Here is a 16,626-nt window from a genome sequence, read left to right on the forward strand (position 1 = left end):
CATGGAGTCCCTGGGCCATTATGCGGATTATAGTTGTACATTAGAGTAAAAAAAAGAAAAGGACAACACAGGACATCCGTCTCTACGATTACCTAGGCATTATCCAGTTCTCGATGTTAATGCCTACCTTAAACTTAACCCATTAAAGACAGACTTTGTCCTCATTGGACCCCCCACTAAACAACAACTTGTTCAACAATGACTCAATGATATGCACCTAGAAGAATTGTATTTGTAGCTCTCTGATTCAGCTAAATCCTTAAGCCTCACTATTGACAGCAGCATTTCCTTCCAGAAACACAGAGCCAGAAAGGTCCAAAAGGCCTAGTTTCAAATCTCCACTCTCTGCAAAATCAAACCCTCCATTGGACTTCCAGACTGTAGTGCAGGCGCTTGTGGTCTCGCTCAACATTGGGAAAAATGCCCTCCTTCCTCTAAAAGCAGTCCACCACCCAGCAGCATGTCTTATTACGGATTCGAGGAAATTCAACCAAATCATCCCCATCCTACGCGAACGACTTTGACTTCCTCTCCAAGCCAGGATACTGTTCAAGGTTGCATGTATCATTTACAAAGCAGTCACGAGTAGCACACCAGCGTACCTGGCGGCTAAGCTCCACATATCTGGTGGTACATGCTCCTCACGCAGCAAATAAAATAATCATCTTGAATCACAACTCGTTTGAGAGAACCAGCAAATAATCCTTCTCTTGTCACAAACCGACCCTCTGGAAGTCCCCGGTATCAGCTCAGAAAGCTGACAATTATCCAGTTTGGTAAATCTCTCAAAACTTGTTTTTTTTTTCCAACATCATATGAACAAGGACTAATCCCAGTGGACTAACAGCCCGCAACTTACAATACTGCTTATATTGTTATTTATACCTATATTACAGGTACCGAAGCCCACACAGGCAAAGCCCGCTGTGTTGTGTGCCGCAGGTGCGCGAGACTCTGCTTGACCGTCTATCGGGCCTACACTTCCGCCACACAGACGCAACTACCTGCAAGGATCACTTATATTCCAGGTACCGAAGCCCACAAAGGCGAAGCCCGCGCAGGCAAAGGCAGCAGTGTTGTGCGCTGAAGGTGTTAGACACCGTGATATGGTGTCCCAAATCCCATCCCATCAGGAATGCACAATCCCGCCTAGGCCCACTACCTGATGCACTAGGCAAGCGCAATCACGCCACTTGCAGCTAGGGCCGCATCTCGTACACCAAGCTGCGCCCGACTCCCGCGCAGGCCCATTACCCACTGCACTAGGCAAGCACAAGCACGCCCCTTGCATCTAGGCCCACATCTTGCACCCTAAACTGCGCCCTGACTCCTGCCCAGGCCCGTTACCTTCTGCACCAGGCAAGCGTAATTGATCCATTTGCATTCAAGTCCCACATCTCGTACCCCGGCCAGGCCTGTTACCCGCTCGCAACGCTAGGCAAGCGCAATTGTGCCAGTTGCATCTAGGCCCCTGCATTTTGTACAACGAGCTGCGCCAGACACCAACCCAGGCACGCTATCTGCTACATTGGGCACGCGCAATTGCACCACCTGCACCCGCTACTTACCCCAAAACACCTTCCTATAAACCTGCAGATGCCATGGCCACCACCTGCCTAACTCCCCCAATAACTATCAGGAATCGGCGCCTCCAGCTCCGTACCAGAAGACCCTGCACCCACAATTAGCCCATGCCGCCCCCCCTCAGCTCCACCCTCCATGGTAGAAACAAACTCCTCTGCTTCCTCTGCTTGCGCACCTGGCTCTCTACCCCCTCCACCTACCCCAAAAACGCTGTGCCCGCTCACCACCACAACCCCTACAGTGACCTCTCCCAACAAGCCCCTCAAAAGCACCCTGATCAACGCCGGATCAGTCCCTGCGCACCCCAACCTCCTCCCCTCCACTGGTCTCGAACTGCTTGCCATATCGGAAACATGGCTCCAACCTGCAGCAGGCCGTGCTTTATACATTGCTATCCCCCAGGATACGCCATGATGTGCAATGACAGAACTCACAGCCGAGGCAGCGGAGTAGTCCTTATCTACAAAAATAATATCACCATCATGACCACCAACAGTCTTATTCCAAAATGTGAAATGCTGTCCACAAACTCACTCTCTCACCCACCAATATGCTCAATCTCCACCTGCGCAATCGTCCACCAGGCCCCATCTCGTCCTTCAAGCAACACCTCATGCTTATCAACAATTCCAGCATCAAGCCCGGCTCAGAAATCCTAATCCTGGGGGACCTCAACCTTGGCCTCAATGACCCCATAGAACCCCACACAAAAAGCCTAGCCACAGTCCTTAACCACACCGGCTTTGCTCACCGAACCACTGAACCATCCCACATCCAGGGCTGCACCCTCGTTTGGATTGCCGACCTCAACTGCAACTTGACCAGCTTCACCACCACAACCTACCCATGGTCTGACCATCACATTCGACCTCTCCAACAACAAGAATCTCAGCCCCAGTCATCCAATGAAACCCAAAGCCTTAGCCTGTTGCACTAAAAACCGGAACAAAAACTGCCTCACACCCTTGCTCTCAGCCCTCAGTATCCTATCCAACATGAACCCAGAGTCCTTGGTCCAACTATACGACCACACCATTTGCTCTAGCTTTTGACACTCTAGCCCCGTTTAAAAAGCGCAAAGCCAAGCAAGCTTTAGAAAAAGAACGCCTGGTTCACCCCCAGGTTCCTTGCCTGCCGCGCCAAGAAACGTGTGGCCGAAACGGCGTGGAGAAAAGACCAGTCCACAGTTTCCAAAGCCCAATATACTTCCCTAGCCAAAGACTTGAAAAGAGCAATGCACGCAGCCAAAGCCAGCAGTGATAATGCCAGAATAAACAACGCACAATCCAACACCTGCAAACTCTTCACGATCTTACGAGAACTCGAGTCGCCCGTCTCCTCTTCCTCCCTCCCTCTTTCTCTCTCTCCCTCCCTCCCTCCCTCAGACCTCATCATAAATGACACATGGTGTACCAAGATACAGGGGAAATCACCTTCCTCAGACAAAAATCTGCACCAAGCAACTGGCCATCCCTGCCAAAACACCAGCAGCCGCCCATACGCCCCCCCCCCCACCAGCCGACCCATCTCCCAATATGACTTCCGCCTGACATTGGAACTCGAAGTCACAAATATAATGAAAGGCCTCAAGCCCTACCGATGCAAAGGGGATGCGGGTCCGTCCCCCATCATCAAGGACTGCGCCGAGACGCTTACACCCATCATCACATCCATGATCAACTCCTCCTTCATAACAAAAACCATGCCAAATGCCATGAAAGAAGCCTGGATCCTCCTGCTTCTGAAAAAAACCCTCCCTTGAACCCACAATCCCCACTAACTACTGTTGCATCACCACCGTACCCTTCATCCTTAAAATCCTCAACCGCGCTGCATATATCCAGGTCCAACAATACCTTGAGGACCACCAGATCCGGGACACCTGCTAATCAGGCTCCCTACCAAGGCATGGAACCGAAAACACCCTACTGGACCTAAAAAAAAACAGACATCAAAGACTCAGGCAAACTTGCCCTGCTCCTCACGCTGGACCCATCAGCAGCATTCGACCTATTCGACTACCAGACACTCTGCAACCACCTCACCACAACAACACATTTCTCCCCAGCAGCAACTGACTGGATCAGAAGCTTTTTAGCAAACAGATCCTCCTGTGTCTTCATGGACGACCATGCTGCCCAAATGACACCAGTAACATGTGGAGTGCCACAAGGATCCTGCATCTCCCCAACCCTGTATAACATTTACACTAAACCCCTTTTTGATTATCTGGATGCACTCCGCATAACCTACATGAATTATGCCGATGACACTCAAATCCTTCTCCCTCTCTGGCTCCTACCACCTTGACGCTACAACCATCAACTCAGTTTATGACATTATCCAAAACTGGATGGCAGCCCACCAGTTATGCCTCAATGACAACAAAACTGAGACCCTAATTGTAGGCTCTCACTCCACCCTCTGCAGCATAGACGCAGCTTACAAAGCATTTAACATTGACAGCAACCAAATCAAAACATTTTCGCAGTCAAAACCCTGGGCATCTACCTAGACGCCACCCTTGACCTCACTTGCCAGGTCAATGCCATTGCCTCCTCCGCTGCCTACACCGCAAAACTACTCAACTCCAGCAAGCCTTTCCTTACCACTACCAACAGACTCACCATAGCCAGAGCCATCACCGGAGCCAATCTGGATTACTTTAACGCTCTCTTCGCGGGAACCTCTGAACGTAACTTGTGCAAGCTGCAAACCATCCAAAACAATGCCCTCCAAGCAGTCCTGGGTTTGTCCAAGCAGGACCATGTCACAAAAGCCAGGAAAGTTGGCCACTGGCTCCCAATCCGGGAACTGATTAAAGTTAAGACCCTCTCCATCGCACTACAAACAATGCTGCGGCCTACCTTTCACACCAGGTGGAGATACACCCCCACACCCTCTAAGATCCACAAACAGCCATCACCTCAGAGTGCCCACCTTCTCCAGAAAGGGTGCAGAAGGACACAGCTTTCCTGTCATGGCCGCCAAGCTCTTGAACAATCACCCTAAGTAAGGAACCCTCCTATTGGACATTCAGAAAAAAACTTTAAAACCTGGCTTTTCGCATAAAAGCTCCAGAGCTAACAGACTAAGACAATCAGATACCTGCCCCCCCCTTCATCCCCCTTGAACCAACTAAGACACCAAGACATCCCTCCTATCCTGTTGTGTTTCGCGTTTGTTTCCTTTTATCTGTATTCTGTATTTGTCTCTCAATGTAACTAGCACCTAGATATCCAAGGGTTCAGTGCGCTGCAACAAATGCAAAAATAAATAAATACTGCGCTCTGCTGCAATCGAGGTAGGTCTGCACTTTAAAAAAAATGTTCTGTTTAGATACCTGGTGGTAAACATCCTCCCACCTGGAAACTGCATCTGAACTGATTTGGCTGAAAGCGCATTGCAAAATCTACAGGGCGTACGTGTGGTTCCTGCTGAGACACCCAAGGCCTAACAAAGGTCTGAGACAGAAAAAGACCTTCCCCTGACATACGCCAGTGAAACCCCTTCTCTAGAGGAATTGGGAGGGCCTTTGAAAGAGAAAGTTGGCACCATGAAGTCCACTTTTATGGAAAGCTCCAGGACCGTCCACACTGACAAATGTTTCCAGCTTTTGGGACAGGGAGCATTTGCAGGATGCGCACACGTTCCTGTATGAGGCCGGCATGGTTTTTGAAAATCCCTTTCCGAGGGGTAACATCCACAAGGAGGAAAGGGGAGCTGGACTAAGGAGCAGGTTCACTCCAAATGGGATGAAAACGTGGCTATCTGTTTACACAGATGCCCACTGTCCCAGAGTACTCTTCTTCGAGCAAAAGAAGCTTTGTATGCAGTTTTACATCTAAAGATAGGACTTCCTCAGTACAACAGGATTTCAGGGATTCATGGATGAACCATATTTGTAAGATATTTTGCGAACATTCAGATACTGAGGCTTTATTTGCAGTGTTAAATCGTTAAATCAATAAGGTAAACGTTGTCAGCATATGCCATTTCTTATAAAACAGGTGGAATATATGTTTTGAGGCTTGGAGTGTGATCAGTAATACCGCAGCACTGTAAGTATTAGCAATGTGCCAGCTTGCAAATCTCACAGAGCTTCACATAATATATTACAAAAATAAATCTAAGCCGAGAATGTATTTTAACGTTATACCTGAAATTCTGAAAGTAAAAAAGAGAAGAAATTTCTGCATGCAACATTGGCTAAGTCAAGATGTGAAAGAAAGCACGCCATTTAGTCTATGCTTGCAGGAAATGATGGTTTAAAGTATTTGCTTCATCCATTTTGTTTTAAGAGGACATAGCCTTCTTAGGATCACGAGTTCCCACTGGTACAAGGTCCAGCTGTTTCCACGTTTCTAGCTGGGCACCGAGAACCTATATAAGTGGTAAGGTACCCTGCAGAGATGGTAACCCTAGGATGACAGAGCCTGCCCCCCATCTGTCCATGTGCACCATCACATGAATGTATCCTGTTTCCCATACAGGGAACCGTACCATTGATTTAGAGAGACGTCATAGGGGCCTAACTTATCGGGTTGAAAGGTAATGCTCACAAGAACCAAGGATACATTATCTTAAAATGCAACTTCGCTTAAAATGTACATGCCAAAAACAAAATGAACACCCCCTTCCCGCCAGCGCTTAACATAGCAATGGTTTCTGGCTTAAATTCACTTTATTCTAAAACGACCACTTCCAAACTCCCCACAAATTGAAGATGTCAAGAAAGGCTGTTGCACACCTTCGAGAAGCACATTCTGTGGTGCTTCCTTATGCACTGCAATAAGACTTCCTTTGCCACTGAATGCCACACTTTTCAAACTTTGTGCTGGCATCACTTGCAATGTTTTACTGCCAACTGTAAATGTAATGCAGTGTTGGAATATGGACGACGGCAGCGCAGCGTTACCCATCAGCTGCAGGCAATTGAATGCGTTAACATTTTTTTTAACTCTTGCTGCTTTCACCTGCATTTCGAACGTGAATACCGATGTTCCTTCTGGAAGCTGAAAAATCGCTATGCAGTCTGAATTATGGCAAAGTATGTCTGCTTGGCAAGCATTGCTTAGAACTTAATTAGCATAAACAATGATCCAGTTTCTAAAAGGAGCGGTTGTTAAACGGTCACAGCTCTATTCTGGGAGAAAGTTACAGTCCTTTGATTGTCAACTGCACACCGCCATTTTCATACCATCTTAGCACATTTTCTAAGCAGGATCAAATAACCGAGGCATGCTTTCATCCCATGATTAGAAGGCCAGGACACTGAATTATTCAGCACGTCAGAACATTATTTCCATTTGTGAATCTGAAGAGATACATACAGCTTTAAGTCTTTTAACTGCTTCCTCACATATGTGCATTCCTCTGGATTCGTCCACCTCCACGTGGCCAAGGTACTGAAAGGAGAAAGAAATAGGTCTGAGGGCTACCAATAAAACAGTCTTCAAGAGACACCGCCCACCCAGAGCCACCAAACAATGTGGCACCTTTTCAGGATTTCTGTCTCCCCGGTTCCTCGTGCAATTGCTCAATAGTGTAATGATTGGGGGGGGGGGGGGGGGGGTTGATTAGCAAATCACTTAGCATTGAGAAAAGTTATGTATTTTATAGCAGCTCGCACATTAAAACATTAAAAAAAGATGATACCTACATACGTTTCTACAGACACCTAATATGGGCTATTCCACATAAAATATCTTTGCAGAGCTCATCTCAAAAGCTAACAGCTACATTCCACGAGGTTTGGTGCCCTACATGTTATCTACAGGCTACTTACTTTGTGCATGTGGGTCGGGGAACATCTGCCTGCATTTGCATTATGAACGCACTTTGTGAATGTTTCCATAAATGTCATGGTATGGGTATTACAGTAGACAGTGTGGTGTGCCTTCTTGGACATGTGCCAACTCCATTTAGAAATCGAATTATGCCCCCATGTTGAAGACTACACATAAGGAAGGGCATGCAGAAATAGGCAAATGCAGAAAATAATCCGAGAAGAGCTGCTGTAGTGGCAGCGACCAACGAGGTATTTTATTCAGAATGATAGGATCCTGAAACCTCTATGTCACCATTCCACCGTGATGCCACAATGACCTTGATTGGTGGCAATTAAGTGCATAAAATATGAATGACTATGAACCGAGGGGAGTACGGATGCTACATAGTGTAGGGGTTTGCATAGTAACCCACACAATGTCGATTTGCTCTGACAGAGCCAGAGATTTAAGGTGGGCCTTGGAGGTTCGAGTTATCAAATACGTGGTACTGCTGGTTATCCGCTAGATAGTTGGAATGAGGTGATAATACTTCACAAAATTAAATTAATATTTAGTAGAAAGGAGTTAGTGATACAGACATTGCAATTAGTTTCATGTTTCAATGAACTTTGCAAACCTGATAGCATATGTACTGAGTTTGCTTGTATCAAGCAAAGACTCACCTTACTATTTACCAACTGTTTTGTTACCCAAGTTTCAACCTTAAATTCAGAGCTGGCTGAGGAAGAGGCCTGGATGCAGCCAAGACTAAGCCATTGTAGATTTGGTTTTTTTAATGGTTTGTAAACTTTAACATCAGGGCAGTGCTTCAGAGAAAGGGTGGCAAATTCACAGAACTACAAGGACCCAACTGCTGGAGACAACAATTGCTATTAGAATTAATAAAGCCTCCGAGCTAGTTTGAAGGGCAAAGGAGGCTCAATGACATCTATGCATCCTAGAAGCAGGCTAAGAAATTGTCAAATTAGATGGGCCTGCCAGTTATTTTATGGCAGCAGAATGTTAGTCTAGCACTGGTGTCTGCAACCATTGGCTCTCCAGATGCTCTGGATTACGACTTCTATGATCCCTAACCATGGTCTATGCTGGCTTGGGCCGTTGTAGTCCAAAACATCTGGAGAGTGAAAGGTTGCAACTCACGAGTACTTTTCCATGTTTCGTTGGAACTCTTACAAAGTTAAGGCAACTCAATATTGGTTGCCATTTTTGATTTTGAGCACCCATTTTTTGTTTTGTAACTGTCCTAAAGTCAATACTCTGAGCAGGAAGTATGAAAAGCACTTACCTTAACTGGAAAGCTGCATTTACCAGTGCGAACGGATTCTTCGTCGGTTTGCCATTGGTGTGGCCTACTGGCCTCTGGGACAAAAACATCTTTCTTCCGCCTAAAGCTTTGCCTTAATTTGTTCATTGCTTGGCTGTCACGTGCTAAAAAAAGAAGAATTTCATGAAGAAATGACATTTATTGATCCTTTAGGTCAAAAGAGCAAAAACAAGGTTAATTCTGGTTTAACATTCTTTCAGCACAGGGATTGGAATAGTTCATCACTTACAAATAAACGGACATTCACTATTATTAATTCCCATCTTCCAGAGACAGACAAGGGGAGGAACCCGAACCACAATTTGAGGAAATTTGTAATAGGTTTAAAGACTAGAAGATATGAAAGCACCATAGATCAGCAACCTAAATAGAAGACCCAGCTGAGAGGCAAAAAGGAAGCGCCAGAGAATAAATGGGAAATCATCAGCACAATTCTGATCCAAAGTTTAGAGATCTACTCTCCTCATGTGTTCCGCAGAACCATGCCAGACAGCATTTGAGATCACACAGAATCCCCCGAGAGTTAAGTTAGCTTGGGCAAAGTCAACAGTCTGGTTCCTTCTCTGTATTTTTACATAATCTTATAGTATTAGCGGATTCTCCCAAGAAGCTGTCTGAGCCGGCAGTTCGGCAAGATTTTCTTTTTTGAAACTTTCCCTCCATAATTTCCTATGGAACCCCATTCTTTTTGCTTGGTTTTCTAACCCTGCTCTGCCCTTTTGAAGGGAAATAAAACCATCAGCTTCACTTCCCTTGCCTTTGGCTCACATGTTGTGGAGAAACTGATCAGTCCTTCAGACTAAGCAGTACTGGAAAACCGTTTCCCTTTTGAATTACATTGCACACAGCATCTTACAATGCAGTGCCAGGGGGATCCGTTTGTATCACCCTAGCTTTTTGCACAGGTGATTTTTGGCTTTTTCATATGTGCCTAAAGACCAGCTGGTGGCAGCATTTACATCTTTACCATTTTTGCATTATTGTTGGTGTGCACATTCATGTTTACGGAGTAGGGCTACTAAACCTGGCTAGTGCCCTAAAATGGCAATGCCACAAGATTTTCGCTTGTTCTTTGGCCATAATGTAGTTTGGCCTTCTTCCTGCATTGTTTCGTCAGATGGATCCTTATATGGCAAAGCACGTGCCCAGGAAAGCTGCAGCTTCACGGGCTAGTGAGTTTTTGTGTGTGTGGCCCACAAAGGGGACTGACAGTCTAGTCCCAATCCACATTCTTGGTGCCAGAAAGATTGCTTTTAGGGCAGATGTGAAACAAGTAGCTGTCCCTGAATGGATAATTGCTGGCTGTTTGAATGGTGCACATCCTTACCATTGGTGGGCTTGGACTTGCTTTCAGTTTGAATCTTGAATAAAAGGAGAACTTCTGCAGCTATTCTTGAGATCTACATTGGAGCCAAGAATCCCTTGAAGTAGAGCAGCCCACTGAATACCCAAAGAAGACCCCTGAAGTGACCCACCATCCTTTCCTGTGTCCGGCCCGGTGAAAGCCTGCTCCTCTGCCTTATCTCCAAAACCCTGAGTAGTGCAACACCCCTTGGACTAGTGGGAACAACTAGTCGTGATGCTTTCTCAAGGATCCAGCCCTTCCGAGTCTTCAGAATTGTCCCTGGACTCCCCAGTGGACTGACCAGCTATTGCGTGGGCTACTTTGCCAGAACCATCATCATTCCGAATTGAGCTCCGGACCCTTGATAGCAACTAGCTTGTGCCACAGTCGCATTCTCCCCGAATTTTCGCTTACCAGCTAGCTTCAAGGCAACCTGTCCTTGAGCAGCTGCTCTGACAGCGACTGGAAGGGCGCCCGTCGTCGCTGCAAATGGCGATTGTCGCTGGAACTCGCCTTCCTGCATTCAGTGAAGTGTTTAAAAGGCGGCCTGCAGCCTTGCATTACCAGCCGGCTGGAAGAATCTTCGAACCAGACTCCTGGGTACCTCTCACTCGAGCCAATGGCAGAAGAACAAGCCCGTAGTGGCCTCCAGCGACCCCCAGACGATCCACAAAGACATCTGGGAAAATATTGTACATCTGGGAAAATCGGAGTCAGTGAGTAATTAAGTGTTACTCGCCGGAGTGACTAACGTACTCCTAGTCCATATTCCCCTTTCCTCCCTCCTGTATGGGTGTCCCTCGCTAGGGAAGGGAACGGAACCTTTTTGCACCAGAAAAAGAACACTTTACCTTTAAATGTATACGAGCGCGGGGCGCGCCTCTGGGAACATGTGCTCTCCTAACCCCACTCACCGGAGCCACACGTCAGTCCCCTTTCACACGTCTGCTGTATTGAACTGTTCAACCTCGCTGATGTTATTTTAGGGGGGAGGAAAGAAGTGCGTTAGTCACTTCGGTGAGTAACAATTACTCCTATGTCCCGTCCCCTTTCCTCCATCCTGTATGGGCGACTACAACTGATAAAACACCCTGGGAGGAGAGCTTGATACTCTATGCAAACAGATTACGGAGGACAGTCTGGCCAAATACTGCGTCAGCCCTGGAGCTGGTATCCAGACAGTAGTGCTTACAGAAGACCGATGAATGGCCCAATGCCACTGCTCTGCTAATTACTTGCCACTGTATGTGAAGCCGGAAGGCAACAGCTGCTGCCTTGGCCCTTATAGCATGAATGCCCCTTGGTGACTTTGCGCTGAGCCTTGGATGCCTCTTGGATGGCAACAGTCATCCATCTGGCTATTGATGCCTTGGATGTTTGTTGTCCAGGCCTTGAGCCTTGAAGTGTGACAAATAAAGCGTCTTTCTTGCGAAAGGACTTGGTCCTGTTTGGAAAGAAAGTGGGAGCACAATTTCTTTGTTAATGCGGAAAAATACCAATTTTGGTAGGAAGCTGGCGTGTGTCCTGATGAAACAGTGTAGGGCCTCGAAGCCACCAGAGGCTGAATCTAGCTAACTCTGCGAGCTGAAGTAAGACCAACTAGTGGCGTTGTTTTGAGTGTGACCAATCTGATGTCCACTGTGGATATGGGCTTGAATAGTTTGTGTGCAGAGGCGCTAGGAACAACGATAAGATCTCAGACTGAGTGTGGGCATCTGACAGGAGGGTAAAGCCTGGTCAACCCTGCTAGATGCCTCTTCACCACTAGATTATCTGAGGAGAAGGTGAACCTGTCAGAGTTCCTGTATGCGCCAATGGCCGCAAGCTATGTTTTGCAGGCGTCGACCGGGACCCCTGATCTGGATAAGTACGCAGAGAAAGACAACACCTGGTTCACAGTGCAGGACCACTCGGTTTTCCTTGGACCAGAAGCAGAACCTGGTCCATTTGCTCTTGTACTGCTTTCGAGTAGCCAGACTCCAGGCTCCCTGGATGATTTCTAGGTTGCCTTGGGACAGCTGGATATGTTGCAGAGTCACTTGCTCAGGTACCAGGTGCTGGGCTAGCCTCTCGGGGCAACGGTGAATCACGACTCGTCCACCCCTGCCGCACCAGGAGCGTGCCCTCCCCAAGCGAGGGAGGGACTTCTGCTTGGGCTGACAGCTGCCGTAGGTCTGAAAACCAAAGCCTGGCCAGCCACTGTGGCGCTATGATGAGATGCAGCCTCTGGGATTGTGTGATCTTGCAAACAACCTTGTGGAAGAGCGGGGTAGGACGAAAAGCGTACACCCACATCCCATCCAGGGGATCTGAAGCACATCCCCGAGGGAGCCGCGCCCACCCAGGAGGCGAACTGCTGACAAGTCCGGTTGCTCTCCGTCGCAAACAGGTCTGTGATCGGGTGACCCCACCTGCTGAAAATCTCTTGAAGGACTCTTGTGTTCAGCTGCCACTCTCAATTGTCAGAGCCCATCCGACTGAGTCTGTCCGCCTCGAGGTTCGATTCTTCCAGCAGATGCACCACTATGATCCAATGTCCTGCTCGATTGCCCACCTCCAAATGCTAAGGGCCAGTCTCTATCGGAGGGGGCGATCTGGTGCCCCCCCCTGCTTGTTTATGCAATACATGCAGGTAGAGTTGTCCGTCCAAATACAAACTGTACTGCTCCCGATTAATGGCAGGAATGCCTTGAGTGCAAGCCAAATGGCCATCATTTCCTGACAAATGTGTTTTTGCTGGTCGGTCTTGGACCGGAGACCATGTACTGAATGAGCCCGCCATGGTAGCACCCGACCGTTGGAGTGAGGAGTCCTTAGTGATAGTATTATCTGTTGGAGGCAGTCTGAATGGTCGGAGCGCAGGTATAGTGACCGAAAAATGCAGCTGCAACCTCCTCATTCGAAGCCTGGTGTAAGAGATAGGCAGGAGGCATGCCGCCAGTACTCCTAGCAGATGCTGGTACCACCAGGCCATTGTTACTGTTCTGCTGAGTAAGTGAGCCACGGAGCTTTGATCGTCCCCACTTACTCCCCCGTGGGGAACACCCTTTGCTTCGGAGTGTCCCAGAGCAGTCCCCGAAATAGCAGAGTTTGTGTAGAGTAGAGCTGAGACTTCTAGAAGTGGATTGAGAACCCCAGTTCATAGAGTGTGGTCATGCATCTGGATGTTGAGTACATGACCTGCTCTTGGGACTCCCCTCTGACTAACCAGTCGTCCAAGTAAGGCAGTTCACGCAGAATGGTAGTACCTTGAATTGAAAATGCAACCCCGTGAACCAGAACCAGAGCAAGGATGGATGGGACTGCACTATGGGGACATGCAAATATGCACCTGTCAGATCCAGGGAGTATGTCCAGTCCACGCCCCCCCCATCCCCCTGCACGGCGTGTCCGCTTTAAGCACTGTTGTCACCATCACCATTTTGAACTTCTGCCGAGGGAGGTATAGATTGAGGAAGGAAAGATCTAGGACCACTCGCAGGGCCGCCTGGTTCACAAAAATGCAGGAGTAAATGCCCTGCCCCTGCTGAGGGAGAGGAACCTTTTCCACCCACCTTGCTCTCCAACAGAAAATGAATCTCCACCAAAAGTGAAGGAGTCTTGTTCTGTGGGAGGGGGTGGGGGTGGGGTGAATAATGGGGGTGGGAGGGTAGCAGGGGAGTCAGAAACCCAAGGAGACCACCAAAATCACCCACGAGTCTGAACCGTGAGCGCCAAGCTTGACTGCGCAGGGCCAGCCTGCCCCCGACTGGGGTGCTGTGGACCTGGAAAGAGCCATCACTGCTTTTTTAGGTCTGAGGTGGATGACAGAGGGCGACTGAAAACATCCCTGTGCGAAGACTTCTGGTGTTCTCGCCTATGTTGGCTGGGTGACCTGTCCGGTTGCCTGGACCAGCGGTCCTGGAAACCACAGAAACCATCAAAGGATTGGCCTCTGTCTGATCGAGAGTGGCCCTGCGAGAAGGTTTTGGCCGCTGGCTTGATGAGAATGACCAGGGACTTGGCTGTCTGGGAGCTGCTCTTCTTTTTATCGAGTTTCACGTCCATGGAGGAATTGAACAAGTCACAGCCGTCGAAGGGTAGGTCTAGGATCCCGTCCTGAACCTCAGGATTGAATCTGGTTGCCTTGAGCCATGCCGTACTTCTCATGTCAGTTGCCACACAGATAGCATTGCTCATAATATTTATGTGCGACACAGTGGACTCCATGATGTTCTGTGCCACGAGCTTTCGCTTCTGGGAGTCCTGTCTTGAAAGAGGCTTGTCAGCCGGAATATCCAGCAGGTAGTCTGCTATCTCTCTCTCTACAGCCGTTGGTTAGCCGCTGCCAAGATGGCGTTGGCATTTGCTTGCCTGAAGTGAAGTCCTACGTTCAAGAAGACCTTCTTACCATAGGCCTCAAGCATTTTCCCTTACTGGCCAAGCAAAGCATGAAGTTGCTGTGCTCGTGGTGGAGGTCTGGGGCTTGGCATTCAGTTATGCCGCCGCAATGACTGAAGACAGTGGCAGTGGATGAACTGATAAGAACATAGTGTCTCCCTCCACCTGCCTGAACTTTGCATCTAGCCTTTTATTTTTGGCTGAGTGGCGTGGGGCTTGAGCCATCCCTTCTTCGCAAGGGCCTCCACATACTTCTGTAAAGCAATGCCAGATCTGGATTCTGTTTTGATGGTGAGCACTTTCGCCAATACACCAGACTCTGGCGGCTCGCACTGGGGCTGTAGAATGCCCAGGTAATCAGCCAACCAGGCAATCCTATCATGGCATGCCAGTGCCGAGGAAGGTGTGTCCTGCTCCTCCTCAGTGTCTTGTTGGTCACCTGTGTTAGAAGTGTCCCCTGGGTCGGCAGGTGTTAGTTCTGCCGCTAAAGAAGGCCCAGGCGCTGGAGCTGGGGTGTAGCCGCCGCTACCGGAATTACCAGAGGCATGGGCAATGGTGGTGGAGGAGGTAAAGGCTGCGCAGGCACCAGCTGCGTGTGGGAGGCAGCATCTCCTGGATTATGCCCTTGACGATGTTTGCCATTTATGGAGACTGCATGAGGGTAAAATATTTGTCAAAAAACCAATCCTCGCAAGCGGGCTGGGTGCGATCCTGCACTGGCACCGGCTGTGGTGGAGTAAAGGCCTGCTGTCTGCTCCCTCCTTGCTAGTACATGACTTATAGTACCTTGGCTGACCAGAGAATGTCGAGTACAATGTGATCCACATGACCGGAGTCATAGGATCCCAATCTGCCTTGGCCACAGGCTCACACCTTTACGGTTCACCATGTTGGCAGGCTTCTGTCCTGGGCGCCATCTTATCTGCGCACGCTGCCATTTTGTTTGTGCCTTCTGCACTTGCCACTGTGGACGATGTGGGCCTGGGCTCGGCTTGCATGCCTGGAAACATCAGCGTTGCCCCCACCCTGCACCTCAGACGTGGGCCTGGCTGTCTGCCCCGCGTGGAGGCGCCCCCCCCTCATGTGTATGCCCGGTAGAAGAGCTAAGCCCCTCTGGATTTGGTCAGTTACCAGAGCCAGTAGGCCCCTCAACAGTGGAACCGGTAGGGCCTTTAGACCCCCTCGGCTGTTAAGCCGGTAGCTACAAGAGCCTTAGTCTCCTTGCAGCCGGTGCAAAGGTCTGACTGACCCCTCACATCAGTAGACTTCCCCGGGAGAGAGTCGCCCCTGTGGGGTGCTTTTGAGAAGAGTACGCTTACCTGTTTGGTGTTCCTGCGTACGCATTCCTTAATTGCTCTCCAGTGGAGTCCTGGAGAACAACTCTCTTCATCACGTCAACCTGTTTGAGGGATCAGAGTGAGAGAGCTTTGCAAGCTAAGCAGCCTTCCCCATCCAGGATCTTCCCGGAGGCACCCGAAGCAAAGCGTGTGCGGATCCGATGTGGGAAAGGAACCGTTGCAAAACGGGCACCTGCTGACGCCAGCCGCGGTCGCCATGCGGCAGGGAAGGACAAGGGCACCGGTGGACGGTGTTGCAAAATGCCTGAAAATTAGAAAAGAAAACATTAGGGAAAGAGCATGGAATGATGAGGCTCTAGGCCTCACCCAGAAGCGCTGGTGAAAGCAGTCCATTCACGTCGATGCAGAAAAGCGGACTGAGGTGTGGCGCCGGTGGGCAGGGTTAAGGGAGCGCATGTTCCCAGGGCTGCGCCTTTATAAATGTAAAGGTTAAAGTGTCATTTTTCTGGTGAAAAAAATATTCTGTTCCCATCACTAGCGAGGGACGCCCATACAGGATGGAGGAAAGGGGACGGGAAGCAGGAATAAGTAAACATCCATGTACCTGGTTTCTGCTCCAACCCCCACCCATGCTCCATAGGATAACATTGGGAACAAGTCCCTTTGACTCCACTCCACTCGTCAAACCTGGGTCGGGTATCCTGCCCCTGGGTTAGCGTTGAGTCTGGAACAAAAGAGAACACTTGTCTTTTCTTTGGTAAATTGTTGAATACCTTTTTATAAGTTTGAAACAAGTCACCACCACAAGCCCAAATGCATCATTTCTAAAGAGAACCCATAATGGTGAGAAACATTATACTGGACTTATGCCCCATTCATCTTAGGGTTTGACTTCTCAAGTTA

The 16,626-nt window shown here is 48.8% G+C and overlaps 1 protein-coding gene across 8 annotated transcripts in view; it reads right to left on the bottom strand.

Annotated features, from left to right (window-relative positions):
• NUMB (NUMB endocytic adaptor protein) overlaps window positions 1-16,626 on the bottom strand; it is an 824,148-nt gene that overhangs the window by 408,324 nt on the left and 399,198 nt on the right. For 4 of the 8 annotated variants that reach the window (XM_069638650.1, XM_069638645.1, XM_069638649.1 and 1 more), the window contains exons 3-5: window positions 16,328-16,447; window positions 8,662-8,804; window positions 6,918-6,992 (exon numbers count right to left, since the gene is read on the bottom strand). In XM_069638650.1, coding sequence (XP_069494751.1) covers window positions 6,918-6,992; window positions 8,662-8,804; window positions 16,328-16,361 — 252 coding nt within the window. In that variant the 5' untranslated portion in view covers window positions 16,362-16,447. The remainder of the gene's footprint in view (window positions 1-6,917; window positions 6,993-8,661; window positions 8,805-16,327; window positions 16,448-16,626) is intronic. The other 4 variants (XM_069638646.1, XM_069638648.1, XM_069638651.1 and 1 more) reach the window with 1 other exon arrangement.

The sequence above is a fragment of the Ambystoma mexicanum genome, chromosome 14 (genome assembly GCF_040938575.1).
Source record: "Ambystoma mexicanum isolate Mex_15411 chromosome 14, UKY_AmexF1_1, whole genome shotgun sequence".
Lineage (NCBI taxonomy): Eukaryota > Metazoa > Chordata > Amphibia > Caudata > Ambystomatidae > Ambystoma > Ambystoma mexicanum.